Below are 27447 nucleotides of genomic sequence, written 5' to 3'. Positions count from 1 at the left end.
GCATACACACACACACACACCCCAGGAAACAACTCGCTGTGGAAATCAACCTTCCTAAAGCTGGAAATATAATGACTAGAAAGCCTTGGTTTTATCAGCAACAAGTCTGTCACTCCAGGTATGTTTCAGATGCTGGTTGGCTCACCCCCTATAATGCAAAGATAGAAATAGGTGGCTCCTCTTCAAGTCCAGTTCAGTTATCCCTGGCCTCCTACTTCATCTGCCCAGTTTTCTCCCTCTGGGCCTCCCATTCTCTGGGCCGTATGTACCTGGATGCCTTTACCTGATTAATCCATTAAACACTCACTGAGGTCTTACTCTATGCCAGGTTCTGTGCCAGGCACAAGAAAGTACAGCAAGTGTGAGTGCAGACATACGGGCAGGTGCACAGCAAGCCCAGGGGAGGTTAACTGTGGAACATGACATGCTGGAATGCACAGCTCCAAAGAGGAGGTTTTGCATAAGCTGTGTGTCAGACGGAATAGGAGCTTTTTAAGTGAACTACTTGCCACTGCCCAGCTCTTCCTACTGTGCAACTTTTCTGGATCACCTGCTCTGTTCCTTTAAATCATAGGTGTCCTATGGCCTGATTCCTGGTGACCGGCTGTGGTTAGCCATCCTGAAAATCCTTGTTAGTGTGGTACAATGAAAAGTGACAGTTGAGGATCGGATTGTCCTGGGTTTGAAGCCAACTCTGCCACTTACTATTTGTGTGACCTTGGGCAATTCACTCACCTTTCCGGATGTCAGTTTTATGATATAAAACACATTAAACAAAATTGTTGAAAAACATAAAACCATGTGTATGGAGTGCCTAGCACATCTTATACATCCAACATACTACATCCCACTCATAAATAATTGTCTTTCAATTGGTGTCCCCAAGAGTGAGGCCAGCCTGAATGGGGGGCTCTAACGTGGCCATATGAACACTGGCCTCACCCACTGGCAGATAGAGTTAGGCAGAATTCTCTCTTTCGTAAAGATTAAAGCTGCTCATGGGGCCACTGTGTGTAGGACTCGGGGACCTGAATAAGTCAAAGGATGGGCAAGATGTACGAGCTGGCTGAGTCAGTTTTGTGGAAAAGACCACACCAAATTGTACTTAGCTTTTGCACATATTTATGGAGTCATTTGGGATGGGAGTACTCATGCCTCAAAAAATGAATTTTATCTAAAATATTTGTTAATGGCTGACAGACATCAGCTAACAATGGCATATATGATGGTTAATAATTTTTAAATTTCACTTTTAACTTGTAAAATGATATAAATGAAACCCAACTTAGGATGTTCTGAAGGTCCTTTCAGTTATCTGAAGTCCCAACTTATGCTAGTAAATAAATTTCTCCCTTAGTGGCTTCAAATATTTACCATTGCTTCTAAAAGAGCTGAAAATATTCCCAAGAAGAAATCTCTGCATCGAGGGCATTAAACATGCACAGTGTTGTTTCTAGTTGAGGAGGAGGAAGCAAAGGCATGAGCAGAGGGACGTTCCCAGGCTGGCGCTCTCTGCGCAGCTCTGCACGCGTGCCCCACGCAGCCTCTGCCAGGGGAAGGTCCACTTCACTCCCTGGCTCCAGGGCACCGTCAGAGCCCATTTTCTCAGTGATCCATAACTCTAGTTGGAAATTCATCTATGTCTGTCAATGACAACAAATTTGAAAAACAGTTCTCCAAACTGTCACCATTGCAAAAGGATCATCATGCTGACATCCACCGCACGCGGGCAGGAGCTCATGCTACACACGGCGGAAAGGATCCGCACATCGCAGCTCTCAATAAAGATCCAGCCTGAAAAGAATTTATTGAAAAGAGCAGAGCCATGGCAGTAAAATATTCCCAGGAACCCAAGTACGACAGCCCAGCTAAATCTCAGTTTGCTAAGATTCACGGTCATCTTCCCAATCAGGATACTCTAAACAAAAGCTTCCTGTATCTGAAGATCTCTGTCACTGGCTCTGGGAAAGCCACCCAATCCCGTATCATCTGTATTGCTCAATACACTTTCAAGTTGTCTAAGTCATGCCTCCCTGTGCCCTCACATTACAAGCTGGGCATTCGGAACAATAGGCTAGAACAACGCACAACTGCGGAGGGGAACTGAGGTTGGCACTTGTCAAGCAGCAGTTGAATCCCCCGATAAAGCAAAGGTAAACATGAAATTGGCACTTTTAAATTAAACCCTACCAACCCACAATCAGAAGTATGTTCCAATTTCAGGCCCACTGCAGTCAAATCAAATAAAATTCGATTATTTTTATTATGGTAAAAATACAAATAGCAAAAATTTTACATTTTAACCATTTTAAAGTGTACAATTCAATGCATTAAGTACATTCACAATGTTGGGCAGCCATTGCCACTATTCAGCTCCAAGACCTTTTCATCATGGCTAAATGGAAACCTTGTACATGTTAAACAGTCACTCTCCATCCCTGCTTGTCCCCAGTCCTGGCAACCACAAACCTGCTGTGGATATTTCATGTAAATAAACTCACACAATATGTGGCCTTTTGTGTTGGGCTGATTTCCTTCCACCATTGCTGTAAGTTGCCTGGTCCCATTATGTATATTACCTGCCCTCACCCTAACATCAGGGTTGCCTATGGGAAGTGTGATGGTCCATTTTATGTGTCAACTTGGTTAGGCTACAGCCCACAGTTACTTCATCAAGCTTTAATGTAAGTGTTGCCATGTAGGTATTCTGTAGATGTGATTAAAGTCCACAATCAGTTGGAAGTCTTAAGAGCAGAATTGAGGCTCTCCTGAGGATGAAGAACAAGAAATCCTGCCTGTGACATCTTCAGCTCATTCCTGAGGGTTCCAGTGTATCCTTTCTGCCACCCTGCCCCACAGATTTCACACCTGCCCAGGCAGTCTCCACTGTGGTGTGAGCCCACTCCTTGGAATACATCTCTTAGTATATATATTCCTATTCGTTTTGTTTCTGTAGTTGAACCCTGACTGATACAAGAGGGGAAAGGAAGGCTTAAATATTTATTAATATGCTGATTTTTCTAGTCTACTAAAGTTGGCTACTGAAAAGACAGTGATTACAGAGTTTTAAAGATGTCCTGTCTTAAACTGATGTTTTAGATGGTCAACTGCCCAGATGCCCAGGTCAACAACTATTAATTGCCACTAAGAGAAGGAAAAAGGCCTGACTCTGTCTGTATCCTGGGTTTAGACTTATACTTGCTAACCTGGTAGCTGGCTGCTAATACTGCATATGATTTGTCAAAAAAAAAAAAAAAAAGGTTAGCTCACAGCTCTCAGACTATTGTGGCTTATTGTCATGATGCTATGAGACCCATGGAGCAAAAACATGGATGCCTGCATTTCTTGGCCCTTTATTGTAGGCACAGGAGGAAAGGAATTCTATCTGCATGGTATCACTTGAGACTTCCCTCTGAACGAATGGCCTGGCATATTCTTTTCTGCTCATCTTTGCCTATGGAACCTTATTTATCCTTTAGTGTTCACCTCAAAGACTACCTACTGAATAGCTTATCCCAAGTCCCCATGTTAAACGTGAACATGAACGTCTACAACACACTGTGTCTCTCTCAGACCAATCGGCACACTCTGATCTTGGTCTTCATTCTCTGTGTGCTGGTGCCATCTCCCCCCGACATTAGATTGTGGGACTGATATGTTCCTTATATTTGAGATCCCATAGTGACTAGCACAGTGCCTTTTGGGAGACTGTTAGTCAAAATAAATTAGTCCTAGGAGTCTGAGGACAAATGGGAGCCAAAGAGTCCATCTTTAATCATCTTAAGTCTGATCTGCATTTTTCTTTTCTTTATTGTCTGCTCTCCCACTGCCACCTGCTCTCCCTGCTCCCAGATCTACTACCACTAAAGGACAAATCCTTGTATTCTGTAGCTGCCGTGGTCTGAATGAAACATCTGAAATGACAGATGACTCCAGGCCCACATATCTTCCTACCCCCTTGATTATTCCTTAACATCACATATTTCTTGAACTGGTCCTCACTTCAATTAAGGGTTAAAGTTGTTACCAATTTCTTGGGATATATAGTCAGGGGCAGTCTGTATTCAACACTAAGGAGTAAAGGAGACAAGAAAGAAGGCTCTATTATCTGCTCTCCTTTTTTGCCCTGAGTCTGGATTCTGTCCCTTTCTCATCACCTCCCCTGAGCTAAGCAGTGACCAAGCCTGGAAATGTGACTATAAATGGCAAGCAATCATGTTTTTCATGCCTTTGTTCCTTCTGTTATAAAAGCTATATCCTGATGCAATCATTTTACCAATGATTTGTCCTATAATCTTTCACACTGTCTCTGTTATTAATGTCTACCATATTGCATATCATTATCTCTTAATTGGGTACAACTATGTAATACATCAATAACATCAAGATGAAATTTATCTTTCTATATATTTATTAAAATGCGAGTGTGTGTTGGCTTTGCCTTTGCATAAAATACATTAATTCTTATGTCAGATTAATAACAGATTGAAAGATTATTTTACTAATTCATCCTGGATATATGCTAGTGGAGAAAAAGGCTATGCCACTATGTAGCTTCAGGTCCAACAAATTTCTCCAGCCAAATGCTACAGTTTTAAACATGCTACAGTTATTTCTGAGGATGGATCTGTGGAAGGCTTTGGGCGGGGTGGCAAGTAACAATGGAGAGGAGCTTACTATTTTGTTAAAAACAATTTTAGTTTTCTAAGCTTGATTCTTCTTGCTTAGAAATTGTCATGAGTAGAAGGCCACATGTGATGTGTACTTTTATAGATATAATAAACATACAGTGAGTGCTTGAAAAACATCAACTGAATTTCCAGATGACAAGCAATTGTTAACCAAGTCCACATGTGACTGCTAAATGCTAATTTAGTTTCAAATTACTCTGGCGGTAGCAGAGTGTCTGGCTCAGAGGAAGATAGAATTTATCTGGGCATTGCCCCATCCATAGGAAGAACCATGCTGGTTCTAGTGTACATCTTAGAAGAGAGATAGGCAATCTGAGACGCATACAACCCAAGGACCCAGTGTGACAAAGTGAAGGAACTATGTCATGCAAGGTACAGCCAGGGGAAACAGAGATATTGATGACCTAGAAGAGAAGACATGGAGAAAGAGAAACCCAAGAGCAATTACTCAAGGCTTATTGGGATGTCTTCTCAAAGACAGATCACACAGTTTATATGTGCCCATGGAAAGCAGTACTATGATGAGTAGAAATTTGAGAGAGGCAGTTTGGCCCAATGTAAGAAGAGCTTTCTAATAATCAGGCATATCCAACATTTTATAAACAGCATAACTTATTTTTCAATTAAAACTTCTCTTGCATAAAGTAACTATATTTCACTCTAACCGTTCAAAATTTAGCATCCAAATTGAGATGTGCTGTCATTGTTAAATATACCAGGATTTTGAAGATAGAACAAAAAGAATATAAAATATCTCATTGATAATGTTTTTATATTGAATATATGAAATATATAAAATGGAAATAACACTTTAGATATATTGAGTTAAAGAAAATATATTACTGAAATTAATTTCACTTTTCTCTTTTTACCTTTTTCATGTAGCTACTAGAAATTCTGAAGTTGCTGATGGGGGTGGCATTATATTTCAGCTGGACAACGCTGGTCTAGAAAGATGGTCAGGGCCCTGACCCTGGCCTTCATCCCCTGAATTGGAGTACAGGGTAGCGGCAGAAAAAGGTCAACTAACATGCATAGGAAGAGATGATTTTTTTAAAAAAAACATTAATAATTTAGAGAAATGCAAATTAAAACAATGTGAGATAATCACCTCACACAATCAGACTGGCCCAAATTAGGAAATCAGAAAAATGAAAAAAATGAAACAATGAGAAAACTGAAGTGCCAGCGGGGATGAGAGGACACGAGTGCTCCTGCACTGCTGGTGGATGCGGGACTGGGCAGCCAGGCTGGACGGCAGCAAACCGGCCCAGTGAGGTCCGAGTTAGCGTCAGTGTGCTCTGTGGCCCAGCAATTCCCAAACAATCCCACACAGACTCACAAGACGTGTGTACAAGACGTCCACTGCCTGGTTATTTGGCGTAGCAGAAACCTAGAGGCCATCTGGGCATCTGTTGCCGGGACAGTGGAAAGATGAAACGAAATGGGGCGGATGCAACCCTGGAGTACTGTGCCACCAGTACCTCTGCCAGCAACGACAGACAAGAGGTCCACACAGTGCTGGTGGAAACATTTTATTAAAAAATGGATAACAAAAAAAAAGACAGAAATCTATAGCAGAATACCATTTACTGAGATTAAAAATATAGGAACACAAAGGAGAAAGATTTTCTTTATAAGAATCCATACAAACAAAAGGACATCCATCATACTCAGAATGGTGTGCCCATAGGTGAGGAAGCTGGCGAGAGCAGGAAATGAGGAAATACAGATAAAAGGGACCAACTAGAAAAAAATACATAAAAGAAGAGAGAGACGTGGAATAGAGCCTTGCCTTTCCATTTATCGGGTAGGTGGCTCAGGACAAGTCACATAACCATTCTGAGCTTCAGTTACATCATCAGCAAATAACAAAATCCACACTGAAGAAGTGTTAAGGAAATTGAAGGTGCTGTGTGCAAAGCGCCCGGCACTGCACTGGTGGATCTCGGGGTTCCTTAAGTGGAAATGGCTCATCTCTCTTGGACTTCATGCGGGTGCTGCCAACTCTCTGAAGCTCATCCTCCCTGCCCTGTCAGGCACCAATGCTCATAGCTCATTTAACTCCAGGTCAACAGGGCACTGATGAAGAAAATAAAGTGCCATGTTCAGATTTTAGGTAGTTACAGAGAATGACCCTTTATCTTACAAGAACTGCTCTCACTCTGCAAATACTTCTTCCCTCCAGAACCTGCTGTCTGTATTTATACACAAATGAATAATTTATCATTGTGTCTTTCAGGAACACAGGCCCAAACCACGGCCTGAGGAAAAATAAATAAAAAAAGACTAATGTGATTCAATGACAGAATATTAAGTAGTTTTGAGAAAACTGTGATCCCTCGCATACATTACCATCCTCACTTGGTCTCACCTGCCATCATGCCATGGAGCATGGTGCACACTCATTTACTCCTGTGCGCTGCAGTTAAAATGTGAATTTTTCCAACATTAGCTACTGCTAAATATCTTACTCTTCCTCATGGACTGGCCCATCATATGCTGGCTAATTTTTTTTTTTTTTTTCTGTAGTATAAAACAGAAAAAATGTCTGGTTCCATGAACATGTCAGGGCTTTAGTGCTTTCTTACAAATACACTGCAAACTAAAATCAGTACATTTTCTCCCGTGGAGCCTGTGTGGGGCATCCAGAACTGCAGAGGGATAACAGCCTTTCTGGAAGCGGGCACCTACCCGGTGCAGCTGGACACTCATGCCACCTCTGCTGCCAACTTTCCAGTTTTTCTAGACTGTTTTTAAATGGAGTTGGGCATCCCCGACTGCGACTGAAAGAGTAGCCAGGTATAACTCCTGGTTATACCTGGAGCCTGCCCACGCCCACGGGACCCAGAACTCTTGGCTAAAGACTTGAGAGTGGGACCACATGACCCGCCCTACACTGAGGGAAAAGTGAGGAGAAACCAGCACCCTCAGAGAAACAGGCGTATTGTCTCTGCCTTGAGGCGGGCAGTGCAAAGGCAATATAAGTAACCAAAGTGTTTGTGACCCCGTAATATTCTGAAATTTTAAAATATACTTTAAAAAAGGCCTTTCCTTTTAGACTATAATATGCATGTGGTAAGTAGGTGAAATCTCAACAGTGCCTACCTACTACAGGATTTCAAAGAGTTTTCAGGGTCAGGAATTCCAATTTGCAGGGTGGCTTAGGAGGGGGGGATTAGGAGAAGTAGCAGTGCCCACTGAAGGAGACAGGCACTATATATATATGAGCTGTTCAGGAGATAGGGGTAGGGCTGGAAGATACAGGCAGGCCACAGTAAGCTAGGGTAGGATGCACTGAGGCAAGACCTGCTTACATAAAGCAGAGAAAGGGATTAGAGTCTGACAATAATGATACTAGCTAATATTTATGGAGTTCTTGCCACATACTTGGTACTAGTTCAAGAACTTTACATGTAAAAGTAGTTTATATGTAAAATGTTTACAATGTCAACATAAAAATAATACCTTTCATGCATTAATTCATTTTCTTTTTGCAATTAAGAGAAGGGAGTAGTGATCAAGTTGTACTAGATTTTAACAGAGAAAAGGAAGGCACGGAGTTGGATTTAACAGGATATAGAGACCAAGACAGGAACAGTGTAATGTTCAGGACAGGAGAGTTCCTAGGTATTGTCATAAGAATCAAATCTTTCCTAATACTTGATGAGAGGTTGGATTTATTCTTATAGGGTGCCAACGTATTAATAGTTGCCATCTTGAAAAGTTTAAATTTTCTCAAAGACTTGGGATTTGTTTTCTATGTTTGATCAAACTATTAACAATCAAAAATGAAATTTATAAGACTGTTTCTTGAGTCTAGAAGTAAAATTTTAGATCATGCTTTAGTTTTCTTTCATCTTATTTTTCTTCTAAAAATAATGTTATCAGTCTGGCTTTACATGGTAACAGCTGATCTGGCAGGCTAGTCCCCGTTTATTGGAGGAAGACCATGAAACGCAGAAAGACTTTTCAAACGCTACAATCCTGTAATCCCTTGAAGCCAAAGTTAAACACAGAAAGGTGCTATGTGGTACCACTAACCACATAGACCTATTGAGAACCTGAAGTGTGGCTGGTATAACTGAGGAACTGAATATTCAATTTAATTTAATTTAAACTTAAGTACCTACATGTGGTTATAGGCTACTATATTGGACAGCACAATTCTAGCTGTATGATCCTGGGCAACATTTCTTAATCTTTCTGTGCCTCCATTTGCTCACCAATTAAATGGGAATAACAACAACAACTGCACCTCATAGCATTGTTGTGAGGATTAAATGAGATAATGTGTAGAACACTAGAACAGTACCTGGTACAAGGTAAGCTCTCAATAAACAGTGCTTTTGTGGGCAAAAGGAGCTAGCTTTATGATGACTTTAAATCCTTACTCAGAAATGACAATAATATCACTCTAACATAGAAAGAAACATAGGGAAATATAGGTATTTCCAAAAAGATTATGTCAAATATGTGATGGGTGGGAAAAGAGGCTAAATGTAAGGGAACTCTAGCATACTTATTTGAACAAGTTAGAAATTTCAGTTGTCTATAAATGTCACTCTTTAATAATAAAATAAATAGAAACTAGACAACCCAAAGTCATTTCAAAATCAAAGACAATGAGCACCTTCTCAAATAAACCTGTGAACAATGTATCTGCACGATATCAAGAAGGGCTCCCTGTATGTATGTCTGGGATTCATCATAGAGCATAATTCATCGCCCAACACTTTTTGCTAGCTTTTGATATCTACTTTGCAATTGCAGCCAAGATTCTACACACATTTCTTATTTCTTGGGATTTATGGATGTGTTTTTTTAGAAACTCACAACAGTGAAAAAGGCAAAACTATTATTTCATAAGTAAAAAATGATTATGAAGTATCTCCTATGACATTCCTTTAATGTTGCCCCAGGAAGCAACAAATGACAGTAGTAAACTTTCAAGGAGGCTTAAATTAATTCTTTTATTATTTCCTATCGCCTTTTTGTTAGATGCCAAATAAAATGTTTTTTTCCCTACTTATTTAGGATTCTCTTTTTCATTTATAAACTTCACACATTTTTTCTTCTTCCTGAGGATTTGAACTTCAAGGCAAATTTGTGAAAAAGAGGAGGAGGAGGAGAAGGGGGAGGGGGCAGAAATAAAAAGGTTCTTTGGCTTGCTGATTAGACTATACCTGCTCAGTCCTCCTCTCGCGAGCACTGTATAAATGTCTAAATGGAGCAGGGATGTAAGACACACACAAGGTGACTGCTGCTTCAGTCACGTGCCAGTCCCATCTGTTTAGTGCCTTGAACTACACTGCTTTCTGTGTCTTTCTGTCTGTTTCCTTTGTCCTCTACATCTTCCCACCTTGCTCAACTCTCAGATTTTATGGTTGTTACCTTGAAGATTGAGAACAAAAACAATTTCTTTTGGAAAATAATCTGTTTAAAAACAAGGTTTATTCTGAAACATGTTAGTGTTTACTGGGCTCTATAATGTTTTTCTTATTTGTGTTAAAGTAAAAAATTTCAAACCATAGGATCCACATATCTGATATTAACAAAACATTTTTTAGTGCCAAATTTCTCTGGTGAAGGCGAGTCATTTATATGTGTCATTCCTTATTTATATATACAAGATATTAAAGCGTAATCAGGTTTGTTTCATAGTTCATCATTTTGAAACTTGAAATAAAAATCGGACGTGTTTTCTTAGAGTTTAAGTCATACAAAAAGGTAAGATCTCCCATTGCACTGACTCAGTGGGAAAAGATCACTATGCTGACCTCTTCTTAAAAACAGCTGAGAAACTGTGTTTACACGGGTTCCTAGGATAGAGTTTTGTTTGGGTTTTGGCATCAGTTCAGCGTTTTAGAAATTAAGGCAAACTTTCAACAACAAGCATCCTAGCACTAAACGTACAATGGTGAATAAAAAGGGCACGATCTTTGTCCTTCACATTGGAAGCCTCCAGTATGAAAGTCACAGGGAGCTGCAATCACTACTACACCTCCTGCCTGAGCCCCAATAATATAATTCTACAGATCTACAACCCCTAACTCCAAAAAGAGGGTTAAAAGGGCACCTGTCCCAGGGAAATGCCATACCTTCTTCTGTTCTCCCATTACTAAATCCCCACAATAAACAATGCAGTAGCAACAAATTGACAGCACCAAAATGTGCATGATTTCTTAAAAATGAAATACAATTTGGAGGTCACCTGGAGTTTTTATAGAACAGCAACCTGCCAGGTCCTTTATACTTCTTGTTCTTTCTGGGATTGTCCTTCTAGAGTGATGATGATGACAATGACAGTGATGGTGGTGACATTAATGCCTGATGTTTATGAATGTTTTCTGTGAACCAGATGAGATAACTGAGGCACATGTAGGCTAAGGAGGTGGTCCAAGGTCATTCAGTGACCTTGTAAATGAAGTAGCCACCACACAAACTCAGATGTTCTGGTTTCAGAGCATATGCATTTATCTAGTATGGTATTATAGCTGCCTCCATATTTTTCTTCCCAATCTTAGGAAGAAAACTAATCCTAAAGAGATCCACAACATTAGGAAGAGTTTTAGTCTTCATATCTCCTCTAATACACATAAGAGGCATGCAATAGGTAAGGATAAATAAATGAGTGAAAAATAACAAAAGGACTGATAATCCAATTACAGTATTTCTGTAATTCTGTTTGGTATTTTTACATGAAAACTCAGAGAAATCCACTACACTATTATACATATGTCATTGGAAGTGGAGATCTTTACTCCTTTGCTCCTAATATATGATTTATCTTAGAAAAACATGATACTAGCTCATGTTTTCATGAGTTTGAGTAGTCAGTTCAGAAACTATAATTAGTTTGTATGCATCAATCCACTTTTATCCCAACCTGTCTCACTTTTAGCAGTGACACAAATTGGTGACTTGGTGATTTGATGTTCAGAATTCATAGGGCCATAGAACTAAGCAAAATCACAGAATATTATCCATGGGAATTACATTTTGGTCAACATGGCAGGTTAGATGACTCAAAAAAATCCAACTGGAATATCTCAAAATACTCAATAAAAATTCAAAATATTTTTAGTATACATAACTGAGCTGATGGTAAAGTAATAAATCCTTAGAAATAAGAAAAAAGACAGCAAAAATCCAGAAAAGTAATTGAGTGCTAAAGCTGACATTAAACTTGGGGATGTCAACTGATCACTAGTGGTCAAGAGTTTTTTCTCAATGATACTATTACAATAGCAATTGCTAGAATTAAGTGGGAAGGCTATTTGGGAGCAACTATATGTAACTTTGTAAAAACACTTATTACATGTACTCCATAAATGTAAGAAAATAGAATATACAGTATTAAATATCAAATGTATTAAATATAGATGCAATATTATATTTGATTTATATAAACCACACCATTAAAATACTTTTCTATATTTTAACAAGTAACTTGAGCTTTATTTCATGAACATACACTTTTGCCATTTTATGTTATGCTTGTTATGGTTGCATGCAGTTACTAATCAAAACTTGATGTCCTCTTCAAAAATAAAACCATAGGTAAGTGGATTTTTTTCCATAAAAGTTGGTAGCAGCTAAAAAAATTAATGAAATTGGTAACCAAATTAAAAAGTGAGAAAAATAACAAGAGAATAAACACCAAGAAAATAGAAGAAAGGAAAGTTTTTAAAAGCAAAAATTTATGCTATATACCAGAAGCATATAATGGGGAAGAACAAAATTAAGGTTCATTCTTTTAAAAAGACTAGTAAATCTAACAAAACTTTGGCAAACTTGATTTAAAGAAAATAGAGATTCAGGCATGTATGGGTTAAAAAAAAAAAAAAAGAAAAAAAAAAAGAAAATAGAGAAGACATAAACTCTTATACTATTATGACAGAATGTCATGAACAGCTTTATGCCAATAAATTAGAAAATGCAGATGAAATAAATGGACAAGTTCTTGGAAAAATATATCTTTACAAACTGACTCACAATAAAATTTTAAAAACCTGACTGATTCTATAACAATTAAAGAAATGTAGTAAGTAGTTTAAAATCTTCCTACAAAGAAACACCAGGATCAGAGTGTAGAATTATGAGATAATTCTATTAAATATTCAAAGAACAGATCATTCTAATTATAAACAAACTCCTTCAAAGAACAGAAAAAAAGAGAGACATCTCAACTTTTATGAATCTTACATAACCCTGACACTCAAACTAGGTAAAGACAGTATGACAAAGGAAACAAAAAAAAACTAACCTTACTCATGAAAATATTAATAGTTTAAAAAATAGATATTAGCAACTGAGTCTCACGATGTATGGCAAAGTTGGCTTTATTTTTAAAATGCATGATTACTTCAACATTAGAAAATCCAGTGTTATAATTAATCTCATCAGGATATATTAATTCAGAAAAGTAATTTGATCATCTGAATAGATGAAGAGTATGCATTCAATAAAATTCAACATATCTTCAAAATTTAAACTTCTTATCTATGTAGGAATATAAGGGAATTTTTTTTTTCTTTAATTTTACAACTGATCTGGGACTTTAAAGGGAATTTCTTTAACCTGATAAATAGTATTTGCAAAAAATAAAAATCTACAGTATATGTTATGCTAAATGGTAAAATATCAAATGCATGTCCTTTAAAAATAGAAATAGACAAAATTAAGCAATGTGTTCCTCAGGAATATGTACATTATAGTGATAAAACTATAAAGAAATGTAAAGTGATAACACAAAACTCAAGAATTAGCTACTTCTGGGTGGAAGAGGGATATAATCAGGAGAGTGGGTAGCAGGTACACAAATGGCCATTTTATTAGTATTCTTTAAACCATACATACACAAACACACACACATACAGGCCACGCACACAAATGTAAAATATATTATTCATAACATGTTTGCAGATGAACTGAAACAATGGTTCATTTTGCAAGTGTTAAACAAAACCACAATGATGGTTAGAGTAAATAGCATTATAACTACAACAGAAATTTAAATAACTTTCTCTTCAATAGCTCTAGTTCAAGCTTCACTTCTTATAAGTCATATTTCTATTCCGATAATACTTTAACACATTTGGTGAATAAGTTCCAAATAAACTGCTCATGTCATGAGACTTGGAGAGGAAGAATTATATATGAGCTCATCCTATATCCTGAATAAATCTTATGATTAAAATTTTAGTATTTAGGAACCACCTCTCTCAATCATTAGGTTGGTTTTTTAGAGACTTTTTGTGAAAAAAAAAATTAATTCTTTAACACTACACAAAAAAGAAAACAGCCCTTGTCGAGCGAACTCAAAGTGACTGCAGATCTTTTCACCTTTGTTCTGTGCACCTTAAGTTCAGCCAAAAAAAAAAAAAAAAAAAAAAAAAATTCTAAGCGGCCCTACAGCAATGCAAGTGTGCTATCCTGACTTGCAGTATCAATATGGTTTCAGATTTTCCACGTGGCCTGTTCAGGCACAGACACTTTAGTGGGCACTGTGGCCAGGGCAGGGCTTTGGGCTAATGAGGGGGAATTCTGGTGAGGATTAAAACGAACACTCTTTGAGTATGAGACAGGGAAAAAAAGGTTGAAGTTGAGCAGGGAACTGTGCTTTTTGAAAGTTTTCCTCTAAAGAACTTGCTACACTCCAGGTTCTCAAAGAGATAAAATAGGAACCAGATTGAGTTCAGATGCCATTAAAAAAGAAGAAATTTTGTGTGTCCCGTGACTGGCATCCTGTGAAGAACGCTATGTTTTAGTATAGCAGGCACTTAATTCCTTTCCTTTTTGCTTTGTTGAAGGAAACAGAGACTGAAATATGTAGGTAGGAGTGCGTAAATAAATTAGGTGCCTAGTTTTTCATTCTGATCATGTGAAGCATTATTTGCCTATGCCTGGGGTCCTGTTCTGGGTTATCTTAAGCACCATTTTAAAATTCTGAATAGTCCCTAAAGTTTCTAAAGAAACAGAATTTCCAACTCTACTTTTTAAATTTTCAAAACATGCTCAGGCTATGACAGAGATGCAACCAATAATGCCTAGCTCATGGCCACAAACACCAAATAGCTGTTTAGAATCCTGCAGTTGTGAATTCCTCAACTTCTTGATTCTCCAGCGACCTGCTCAAGGCATTTCCATTTGTCCATCTTCAGTCTCAGGAACAACAGCCAAGATAACCTGATAGGGAAGACCATGCCAATGAGTCCTCTAAAAAAGTAGGCCACTGGAAGTCACAACAACTTCCTTAGAGGTCAGACAAAGCATTGAGTAATTTCAAAGAATTTTATAATCTATCAAGGCCAGAGGCTGCAGAAATAGCCAAGAGAGGTTGGCTTTTTCCCTGTTGGTAAAGGAGTATTCCCTTCTACTGCATGTATTATGATGAACCCTTATTCTTTTTTCAGACTTCATATTTTATTCTCCAACTCATTCCATGCCCTAAAATATTATCCTATGATTAGCGCGTCAAGGAGAAAATGACTCTGGACCTGACCCTGTAAAAGGCAAAGTTCTGAAAAGCACAAGACAGCAGGGCTGGAGCTCCCTCTAGAGCCCATCCTGCCATCAATGGAGGGGTCTCCAGCAAAGGGAACTAGGGCTGGTGGATCCTGACCCCTTTCCCCATCCCAACCTATCTCACTGCAGAGCCCTTTCCAAAAGACGGAGAGGTCTGGAAGAGAAGATCTATTCACCATGACCTTCAGGACTGCTCAGCAATGCTTGCTGGCGTCTCCAAAAATAAAGAAAACAAAGAGTCTAATCGATCAACAGTATTTAGTAAGTTCTCTTGTTGACATTAACTCTGTGTATTCACCACAACAGGGATCTGTAGAATGTTCACTTGCTCATTGTTCAGTCAGCAGTTTGGATCACAGTCATAGACGTAGTCATAGCAAACTGATATTCTGATATTTCAACAAACTGGTAACTGTAGATCTAAAATGAAAATATTAATAAGAAGTAACATTGGTGTTCTTTTTATTTTTTTACTTTCTTTAGAAAAGCTAAAGAATTATAAGGAGTTACCATGTTTATGAAAAACAGAGCAACATAATCTTCATTTGGGCATAAATCTGATAATCTCAAAATCACTACCTTCTTTGCTTAGGAAAAAAAAATAAAGATTCACAGATATAACACTGAGAAACCTAATTTTCAATATATTATAGCCACATTTAAAATAGCACAGAACAAATGCTACTTCCAATTTGTTCCTGATGTTATTAGAGATCGAGAATATTCAATTTTGCCTTGGATAACTGTGAAGAGGAAATAATTTGGGTAACATCTGATAATATTTCTCTATCATTTTCAGGAACTTAAAAAGAATGACTAAATGCTTGGATCTTGACACAATCAAAAAACTGTCTTGTCCACAACATCTTCAACACACAGCTTCCTTTTGTCAAGTTTGCTGAGATTATAAAACAGTTCAAAATTATCTCCAAAATACATTCCTGTTACTTTTAGTCATTACTCCAGACAAATAAATGGAAAAGATAGACCTGTTCACACAAAATTAAACTCTTAACTGAATATGGCATTTTGTCAGTAATATATAAAATCTATTATGGCAATCACAATGGTATTTTTATAGCACCATGCAGTTTATAAAAGGCATGCACAACCATTATCTTTTTCAATCCTCAGAAGAAGATAGATCTAGCATATATAAGTTGTGATATTAAATTACCTTCATTAGTTTGCACATTGTAAGTTCAGCTTTTCTGCCTACTAAATTTTCTGAATACTAACCATGCCTCCAGCCCTGATTGCTTTAGTAGTAGTGGTAATAACAACGGTAATCATAGCTAACATTTTTTGAGTGCCTACTACATGCTAGGTTCACTTTTAAATGCTTTACATGCATTAATTCAAAAATCCTAAAATACAGAAGATAGATATTTTTATTTTAAAGCCTCATTAGACTGAGAACATCTAATTTTAGATACTTACCTGTCTGTCTAGGATTGTTCCCTATTTTCTTTCTGCTTTAATTTTACCCTATATTTGATGGTTTTCCTAACATTTACTTTCCTGGCAAAAGCACCGAAACACTTGGTTAGCAAATGTTATTTTTTTAATGTACACAATTTGCAATCTCTTTTTTTATATCTGGAATAAAATTGTATAAGCCTTACCAAAATAAAGTCAAGAAAATGAAAAGTCAAAGATAGTTAGATGACTTGTCCAAAGTCATTCAGCCAATAAGATGGCAAGTCAAAATGCAAATCTTCCAACCACACACTCAGTTCCTGTGTCTCACTCTGATGCCTCTAGAAGGTGCCCGAATCTATTATTCCCCTCTCTGGAACTGTGTCTGTGACTTAGCAATCCTGTCCACCTTCACCACAACCATCAGCAAGCAAACCTATTAAGAGCGTATCTGTATTTACTGCAGGGCAGGAATGAGTGACATAGAGCCAGTAACGCTGACATCGCCCTCGTCCTGTAGAAATTCACAGTCTAAGATGAATGGCAGTGGTATCAGAGGGGTGACCAAGGGGACATTATGGGAAAAGAACCACTCTTGGCCCTAGGTTAGAGAAATGAAAAGGATGATATAAGGGGTACACCTTGTCATACTTAAGTATGCGTGAAGAGGAAAGTCTGGTAAACACATAGATAACTATTTCCCCTATAAGTAGTAGCTCCTTCCTTTCATGACGATACAGAATGGTGAAATATTGAAGACTTCCACTAAACAAATGCACATTAAGTTGGGAGGCAAAAAAAAGTGGTAGAAATGGAACTACACTGGGAATTTTTTAATAGATGAGGGTTGACCTCAATTTTACCAAAGTGTCATTTTGGCAAGACTCTTAATTTCTCTCAGACTTGGTGGCAATATGGAGGAGAGTTTGATTTGGGCTCAAACCACTTATGGCTCTGTGACCTTGAACAACTTTTTGAGTAATGTTCTAAGCCTCAACTTCCTCATCTGCAAAATGGGTATATTAATGCTAACCTTGTAAGACTGTTGTGAGGGTTAAATATACTAAAATAAAGGTTTTTGCAAGTGGTAGTTGCTCAACAGTTAGTATTTACCATTATTTATCTAGAAAATGAAGAGACTATACTAAATAATTTTTAATATCCCTTCAATTTTCTAAAGCCTATGGAGTCTATATACATTTGGCATTAGGTTAAGTACATTTGTCAAATGATTTTTTTGCTATATCATTGCTCAGAGGTAGACCATGTCATTTTTTATAGCACAGAGGGATGATCAAATAACATCTGGGAAAAAATTCTAATTTTCAATTAACCCACAGTCTAATTGGAGTACATTAGCAATAAAAGACATAAAAGGAGGTGAGAAAGGAAAACCAAACAAAAATGTCTCAAAATTGCTTCAGTTAAGTATACTTTATCTCATCTACCTTCTGATACAAAATTACCTCTGAATACAGGCAAATCTTTCACAATTTTCCAAACAAAAGATCATTATTTTTGTAAATTCATACTAAATCATCTTTTCTCTGGAATAGTATCTTTCAAACATTTTGACTACAGCCTACAATAAACAATACATTCTATAATGCAACCTAGTTTACACACAGGTGTGTAAGTATATAAATGTTTTAGAAAATGTTTCATAAAACCCTCATTTCTGCATGGCATTCATGTTTTCTACAATCTTAATCCAAGTTCTAGTGATGATCATTATCTAACAGACATCATCATTAAAAGACCACCAACCATAATTTTTAAAACACTGCAGCACAACATTCTTTTCTCTATGAAGGTTTTTTTATAACATTCCAAGTGGTCAGTATTAATACTATGCCTTGTCAAGTAGTTAGAATGTAAATATTCAGTTAACTAATATTTGGCATCACATAGATCCACATTATTGCTGGCCATTAATCATCTGAATCTTAGATGAATTTAATTAATCTAGCTTGTAACTATACATGTTCTTAATAAGCCCTGTAAATATATTTGCCCAAATACTCACTGTAAGTTCCCTTTTCCCATTACAGGCATTATAGAAATCAATTTCACCTCACAATCTAACTAGATTTTTAACAAGAAACTACAGGAAGGCTTTTCATTTAATTTTACAATTACCTTTACTTTCTCAGGTTGGCTTATTTTAATCCTTCATATTTCCATCTGCCATACAAGAAGTTCGATCATCTCTCCCTTTGAATAGCTTGATCTTAGAGTCTATTATAATTCCCTCTACAGGAGGTGGAGCCATGGTTTTTCTTTCTCAGTCACTGGGATTTGCACACAGCTCTGCACCATATAGCATATTCCAGCTCTCTGCTCGTTCTACGTCATTACATTTTTAAGCCATTGACGATACCAAATTCAGCAGGCTTTTGATGCTATCAAATTCCACAGGCTTTTCAACCTTGAATTTCACAGTCTTTCTATTCATACTTCATTTATTTTTAGTGTCACTCTTCTATGTCCCTGTCATTCTTCACCGCTAGATCTGTTTGCTTGTTTTTCAATACTGAGTCTTCTGTCAATGATGATATACATTTCCCATTTTGATTTTGCGGCACCTCGCTCTTCATCCTCATTGAAATCAACTAAGGGCCATGGAGAACAACACCCCCCGCACCGGACTACTTCCAAATCCCATGATGCATTCTGTACTAAAGCTAAAGTTGAGTCCTCTTCAAACTTCTGTCTGCTGTTAGTTTCTAATAGGGCAAAGAATATGGAGAACTCTTGACTAAATTCTGCATGTCTGCTCCTGAGTTAAATAGTTGTAGATCTGAAAAGAGGCTTTATCATTCATCCCCACCACCTTTCACTACTCCTCCACTAGCTCTTTCATGGGTAAGTGATAATCTTAACTTTTCATGTAATTAGAAGATTAATTTCACTCGGATTATCATTTAGGACATTTCCTCCTGTTAAACACACATATAGGCAGCCCCTACCCTGCTGCAGACCTTGGTTTCATTAGGCTGGGAAAGATGTCAAAACCTAAATATGGCAATTCTGTGCCAGCAACTCTACTTCAGAAATGTCTGCTTTCTTTTTTTGTTCTTCCCAATAGTAGTCAGAAATGGTTCATGTCCACATTGGTCAAAAAATTATTTATCTTCCTCTTGCAAGCCACTCATTTTTCTGTTTTATATTAGCAGAATAGATGAGAAATATGCTCAAGATTACAGTTAGGACAATTTAAACTACGAATAGTACCGGGCTCTTGTTTAGTGGGAGTCTCATAGAATCACAGTCATAATTTGAGAGCTTGTGTTTTTAATTATGATATTAATTATGTGAACATTCAGGAATCAAGGAAAGGTTTTTCTTTTTTTTTTCACACATGCCAGTGACTTTTGATAACAGCACTATGTTTAAGTCATCAAATAACTTATCTACTATTTGTTACATGAAGCAGCCTCTTACTGTACATCATTATTATTGTCTTGTTATTATTAAGAATAAAGGTTAACTCCTTGCTTTTTCCTCATATCAAATAAAAATTCCAGTTGACTCACGATGACAAGGAAAATTCACGTTAATTAAAACTGGTGCTGACCCCTAAAGTTCAAATTATATTATGGAAATTACACTTTAAAACTAGACCACTTCTCATGCTCTTAAGCCCCCAAATTAAAATTCTCCTAGTGTGTTCTTTACTTCATGCCAATGTGATCCAAAGTTTTCTCTACTCCTCCCCAGAGTTTATCTGCCCACACCACACACAGAAGTGCACTGAGCCACATACTGCCGCTCTAGTTGTATGCTCTGCTGTTTCTTTTTTTTTTTTTTACATTTAAAATTTTGCTCACTTTGAAAGATTTGTGAGGTATGTACATAAATTGTAATATACTGGCCTGGCCATCTGGACTCACCATCCCAAACAAAAGCAGCAATTACTAAATAGGAGTTTTCATGTTAAGCATCTGATACCACACTCTGTTCAGGCTTTTATTATATCTATTATTTATTTATAGAAGTATATAAGCACCTTGGTAACATTTTTACAGTGGAAAAGCTGTTAAATGTGCAGCCTTGCACCAAAGGAAAAAAAAAAAAAAACTAACAATATACCATATGGGTTATATGGGACCTGTTATTTTTCACAAATGTTCACTTAAAATCTCACTGTTAGAAAAAGTGTTTGTTTTGACATTCACATCAATATATCTTCTATTGTCATGTTCCTTGTTATATTACATATAAGGAAAAAAAACAGTTTCTAAATTATTTCAAATCACTGTCTTGTATGTTTGGTTTGGTAACCAGAAAATTCTTATAATTGGAATATGTTGTTAGAAAATAAAAACTGCCTTCACCAGCAGTACAAATTATTCCCTCTACACCTAGGAGAATGTTTGAAATGCTCTGGTAGAGAGAAACTGCTCGTTAGGGTCACTCCAGAACAGTGAACGTAGGAGGGAAAAGCAGCTCTTTGAGATAAGCACTTGCTTTCTCCCGGTGCTCAGCATTAGCCAAATGGAAAAGACTGACGACTATCCTGAACAATGAGTCTGCACTTGAGTAGACTCCTGTCCCCTCTTCAGAGCACCCCCATCAGCGCTCTGCACACTCAGCACCACCACCCTACAGGCTCCTGGGAGTCCGTCCAAGAAAAGCACGTTTGCACTGATGCCCAGTAGGAAGAAATGGGAAAGCCTGGAAAACACATCATCTTCTCCTGTCCTTACTGCTCCTAAAGGAGCATAAGGAAATCCAACCTGAAACAGGTCTCTGTTCTTCATGAAAGCAAGCCTGATCTCTTGATTCTTAAATAAAACCTCCATCTTGGATGCTTTTTTAAATGAGAAACCAAATGGTAAGGGAAAATTCGCTAAAACCTGAGATATGATTATCTCCTAGTGTTGTAATAAAGAGCATTCCCTATACATGACAAAAACCCCCATTTGGAAAAAATCTCATCATGAATTAGGCTGTCAAATCACAACCTTTGCCATCAAAGAATGTGAAAGAGTTCTTTCAGTGTGGCCATTTGAAGCCACAAACCATAAAAAAAAAATCATGGCTTTCAAAGTATATGGCATTCGCTTCTTACCATGGCATATGGGAAATTTAAAATCACTCCTTTCTCCTTTCATTCTTCACCCCTTTAATCATTCATTTTTTTTATTCATTAACTCAACAAAAATTGACTGCATACCTACTATGTGCCAGATATACACATACTACTGTGTGCCAGGATAAAGTAATAATAATAACAAAACAGCAGCAACCATACCAAACACTCATATAGTGCTTGCCTACTATGAGCCAGGCACTAGGCATAAACCTTAGCTCATCTAATCCTGGCATCAATCTCCTGCGGTACATACAATTATATGTCTCTTTGCAGATGAGCAACTAAAGTAGAGAAAGATTAATTCCCCAGGTCACACCGTATGTGTCAGAGTCAGGCTTCAAACCCACATCTTTTAACTCCAGTGTCCATGCTCTTGACCTCTACGCTATATAAAGAAAAACAGCCAAGGCCTTACGGAACTTTCAGTGTACTAGAGAACACGGACATTAAACAAACATGCAAACACACTGCAACTTCAAACACTAATGAGATCTATAAGAGCAGGGTGCCATGAGATAGGACGGTGTACCATTGCAAATGCTCTCCTTGCAAGCTAAGAAATGCAGTGATTACCTTTGGTGATTCTCATCTTACCTACATGAAAAGTTATAAAATTTCAGAAAGCAAGCCAGCTAATAAGAATTTGGGAGAACTAAGGCTGGCAGCCTGGGGGAACTGACTAAACAATTCAGCCCTTAACCCATGCCATTAGCCTTGCCATCTTGGTGGCCCTTCTTGTTGGTACACTCAGAATGACGACAGAAGAGGAATCTGGGGAATGCAACCGACTTCTGTCCTTATCCCTCCTGAATAAGAAACTCAACCTGGATCAGGTGCCCCTTCTTCACAGATGAAAGCAAGTACCTGTCCTCTTCTGCTTCCTTTGACCAAGAAATCCATGGTGGATGTCTACGAAATCTTAAATTCTACCTTAATACTTTGGCTTATAAAAAAAAAAAAAAAAAAGAAAAGATTTCTTCGGCCTAAAATGGTGAACACATGCACTTCTGGAAACAGTCCAAGTACGGCTTATAGTGAGTAAAACAAAGCAAAACGCTTTTCTGAGATTTGGCCACTGGTAGGCTCAGAAATCAACGGAAATACTGATTTAAAGAGAACAAGAACATGGAAGCACAGAATCAAGTTCCCAGAGGGACAAAATTCCCTTTCCATCTTTTTTTTTTTTTTTTTTTTTTTTTTGAGACAGAGTCTCGCTTTGTTGCCTAGGCTAGAGTGAGTGCCGTGGCGTCAGCCTAGCTCACAGCAACCTCAAACTCCTGGGCTCAAGGGATCCTCCTGCCTCAGCCTCCCGAGTAGCTGGGACTACAGGCATTCGCCACCATGCCCGGCTGATTTTTATATATATATATATTAGTTGGCCAATTAATTTCTTTCTATTTTTATGGTAGAGACGGGGTCTCGCTCAGGCTGGTTTTGAACTCCTGACCTTCAGCAATCCGCCCGCCTCGGCCTCCCAAAGTGCTAGGATTACAGGCGTGAGCCACCGCGCCCGGCCCCCTTTCCATCTTGATGAAAAAAAATCTGGACTTTATTACCTTGCTTGACCAATTACATATCCACCCCTTTCTTTTTAGTGTTAGAGAAATCACACAGAAAGAAGAAAAGTCTCTCTTTTCTCCTCAACAAATTGTCTGTACATTTGGGGAAGGTTAACATCTTTGATTGTCATTATTTACTTTACATATTATTTTTATGTCTTCAGTCTTGATATGAGGCATGATCCGTAAGTACAGGATTACATCCAAAGATATTAGCTCCTAAGTCTGTGTTTCCTAGTTTCATACTACTGAGGCTGATAAAGATTTAGAGGAAAGAGGTAGAGGGTAAGGTGTTTATAATAGCGCCATTAATTATATGTGTTTCACACATCTAGGCAGATAAGCAACATCATTTTCCGGTCGAATAAATTAATTAATTTTTCTGGTTCATTGTTCAGAATCATAAAAATAATAATTCTTGATATTGTATTACCACAAGAAAATCTCCTGTTTCATCATCCTAGTATATCATTTCATATAGGATTTTATATTCTATCTGGCTCTGATTTAAGGTGTTATTATATTAAAAAGCTTAGATAACTAAACACACAAGTGAATCATTTGATTTCTGATGAGGGTTAAACAGCCTCTAATAAGTAAATGGTACATTAAGTCTCATCTTTCCTATTTAGGAAATTACACTTGAGATTAGCTTAGGTACATTTAAACAAGAAGTAGGAAAAGGCTACTTAACATTAAAGAGGAATGATCTAAAGGTTAGAAACTACACTTCCAAAGTAACCTACAATACATTATGTAAAATTTCTTGTTAGTGCTGTGAGACTTAAAAAAATAAATCCTGAAAACCATATTAAAAATGTGACATTCTTCAGAAATATCTTCTGTATCTCATTCCTTAAAAACCTGTGAATATAATCGACTTTGATTCTCATTTAACCTGTCATCATAATCCATTCTTCTTTTATTAATATACTTCATTAACCAACAAAATCATGTCCTATAGTTTACCTAGAAATAAAATACCAAATAAATTGCAAATAAAGGTATTTAAAAAGTATGCCATTTAAGGATCTGGACTTCTCCAAAATGAAGTAAACGTCCTTATATCTTTAGTATAAAGGCTATCTCCACATTTTACATGACATGGAAAACAGGAGCATATGTTTATATCAAATGTCTGAAAACATTATATTTCACTAACCTAGAATAAATCATTTTTGTGTGCTTTATTTCAGGAAAAGAAAAGAAAACCACATTGTAGTAGTTGCAGTTTGTATTAACTTCAACATTGGTATTTCTTTCCCAAACATCATTTTTTTCTGTCTTCTAAAAAAACAAAAAAAAAAAAAACAAAACCTTGGGTTTAGAGTATGAAACCTCATAAAAATCAAATATTTGAGAATATGTTGTTGAGAAATCACCTGCAAATTACTTTCAGACCTTTGAAAAACAATCTAATTTGAATCACTGGTCTAAATAGGTCATTTAACTCAGAATTAAAATTAGCTGTGCAGGGTCAATGCTTTTTCTACAACATCTGCATCCTGCATGTCCTATTCTCTCCAAAGTCAAATCAGAACTAAGCGTCAAGAACAACCCACAATACACAAATTGATTCATAATCTCAAAGTTATCCTGCTCTTGAAATGGCCATAAAAGTTAACATTATACATAAAAACAGAGTGGGTGGGGTGCTTCAAGAAGTTAGGACTTGGGGGAGAGGGAGACGCAGAACTCTTACATTTCAGCAGGATGATTGTGTGCATGAGATGGCTGGGGCTCTACTGGTGCTCATTTCTTGCTTTTCACATACCCATTTTCACAGTACGTGGCAAATTAAAGCTGAGACATGCTAACTAGAAAACATACTTCCACACAAGTTTAGTCTTCCACAAGCTTCTCGTTTGTTACTACCAAACTAGCCATATAAGATCTTACTACCTTAACAACCTTTACGCTGTTTGTTGTCCAGCACCTTTAAGGATTTAATCATCCTACACCACTCTGGTAAACTCAGGGATTAAATTCCCACTACCCAGAAAACCTTCCCAGGAACAGAATAAATCTTGAAACCAACATCTGTAAAGAATGGCAACATTAAAATCAAACCACAAACGAAAAGTCTGGCTGCCTGAGACATCAATATTCCTACAAAACCAGACCATCCACAAAACCAAATGGATCTCAACAATGTTGGAACAGGAAGATGTCAAGGATCTTAGGACCCTTGGCTTGAGAAGGAAGGGCATCTTGGACGGCTGGCAGAGAGGAAATGGGCCTCAGGGGAAGCACAGTAAGGAATCAGTCTTGTTTCAGAACTCTTCAACAAAGCCACCAGGACACGCACCCTCATCTTTTCTGGGTTAAAAGTAACTTTGATGCTCAGACAAAAGTACTTTCATTTGCTCCAGTTAGCAACAATCTATCACCCACAGGCGAAGTGATCAGAGATGCTAATGAAAAAGGTTTTCCTCTCTGTCCACTTCCCCAAAATGGGATCTTGAGAAATCTTGATTTCCTGAAGACCCCTGTTGAAAGGTGAAACGGAAGGACCTTCTGCACTGACAAGGAGGCAAACTGAGACTTGACATTGGGGGATAGGGAACGTTCTAAGCTACATTTTTCTTAAAACGGTGAAACCCGAGACAGCCTTAGGATTTATTCATCTCCAGACGTACGATCAAATATTTACAACTGCCCGGGACAGAGAGACAATTTCACTCCAGTCTCCACGCCCCTCGCCCCCAAGAAACAATGACAGGAATAGTCCCAGAGAGGGGCAGAGCAGACTGGCTGTTCCTCCCAGTACAACCTCTCCAAATCCGCTTTTCACTTCGCTGTGAGTGTCCCTCCTTAGCCCCCCCTCAGCCCTCTAAGCCGCCGCTTCTCCGCCCCCCAGCTCTAGTTCTGAGCGGACTGGGCCCCACAACCGCCCCGCCTCCGGCGCGTCCCTCTGGGTGGCGCCCCCCACTTGGGAGGCTCACGGAAGCCCCGGGACGAGGCGCTAGTGCCCGGGCTGGGGAACCCCGGGGGTTCCGGCCTCCCGCGGCTCCCGCCCCCCACACCTCGACGCCCGAGAGGATTAAGTTGCCGGGCGCTCCGCGGCGCGCGCGGGCCCGTCCCTCCCACTCTGGCCCCTCCCCGGCCGGACGCCCCGGTCCCCCGCCCCCGCGGAGGGGACGCGCACTCACCGGAGGTGAGCTGCATCCAGGCACAGATCTTGTACACGGTGGCCGTGTTGCAGAAGAAGAAGAGGGTAAAGCAAATGATGCAGGCGATGATGAGCATCATGGAGAGGCCGATAAAGAAGGAGGCGGCTTTGAAGGCGCCCGAGGGCAGCGTGGAGAAGTCCGTGAAGCTGCCCCTGCAGGTCAGCTCCCGGGAGAAGCCGTTGCCGATGCAGTAGTGGAAGAGCCCGAAATAGCCGGCTTGCGGGGTGTCCACGCCGTCGCCGATCCAGTAGGGCTGGATGAAGCACACCACGTTGACGATGGCAAAGCAGATGGTGAAGATGGCCCACAGCACGCCGATGGCCCGCGAGTTCCGCACATAGTTGGTGTGGTACAGCTTGGCAGCCTCCTGAGCCGGGAGCATCGCGGCGGCGGCGGCAGCGGCGGCGGCTCCGGGCATTCTCCCCCTCCTCCTCCTCCTCCTCCTCCTCCTCCTCCTGGTCCTCCGCCTCCCCCCCGCCTCTCCGCGCGCAGGAGACACACTCACGGAGCCTCGCGCTGCAACTCCCCTGCCTCCGCCTCAGCCCAGCAGCACCAGTTTCAGAGTCTGCATCCTCGCTCCCGGAAGGAGGGCGGGGGAGCGCGGAGCACCCCTCCGGCTCGCCTGGCACAGCCTCCCGGCCCCCCTCCCTCCCTCGCTCGCTCGCTCGCTCCTGGCCCGGCTCCGGCCCTCCTCTCCACCCTCCACCCCTCTTCCCGCCGCGGCTGCTGCAGCTGCTGCAGCTTAAGGCGGCAAATCCCGCGCGGAGCACCGAGGCGCGAGCCCGGGGCGCCTCCCACTCCGCTTCCCCCTCCCGCCCCTGCCCGTGCCCAGGGGCGCAGAGGACCGCGGCGACCCTGCAACGCCCCTCAGGTGGTGGGCGCGCACCGAAGAAGCGGGCCTGGATGGCCGGGGCTCTACGAAGGGGGCGGGAGCATCCCCAGGGCTCCTAGAGACAACGCCAGGAGCCCGGTTGGTG

At 39.2% G+C, this 27447-nt stretch overlaps 1 protein-coding gene across 2 annotated transcripts in view; it reads right to left on the bottom strand.

The window, feature by feature from the left end:
* LHFPL3 (LHFPL tetraspan subfamily member 3) overlaps positions 1-27117 on the bottom strand; it is a 488121-nt gene extending 461004 nt beyond the window's left edge. For both annotated transcript variants that reach the window (XM_012746983.2, XM_012746975.2), the window contains exon 1: positions 26450-27117. In XM_012746983.2, coding sequence (XP_012602437.2) covers positions 26450-26888 — 439 coding nt within the window. In that variant the 5' untranslated portion in view covers positions 26889-27117. The remainder of the gene's footprint in view (positions 1-26449) is intronic.
* Between the last annotated feature and the right edge of the window lie 330 nt (positions 27118-27447).

Source organism: Microcebus murinus, chromosome 9 (assembly GCF_040939455.1).
Source record: "Microcebus murinus isolate Inina chromosome 9, M.murinus_Inina_mat1.0, whole genome shotgun sequence".
NCBI classification, from domain to species: domain Eukaryota; kingdom Metazoa; phylum Chordata; class Mammalia; order Primates; family Cheirogaleidae; genus Microcebus; species Microcebus murinus.
This window is presented reverse-complemented; position numbering and strand designations above follow the sequence as displayed.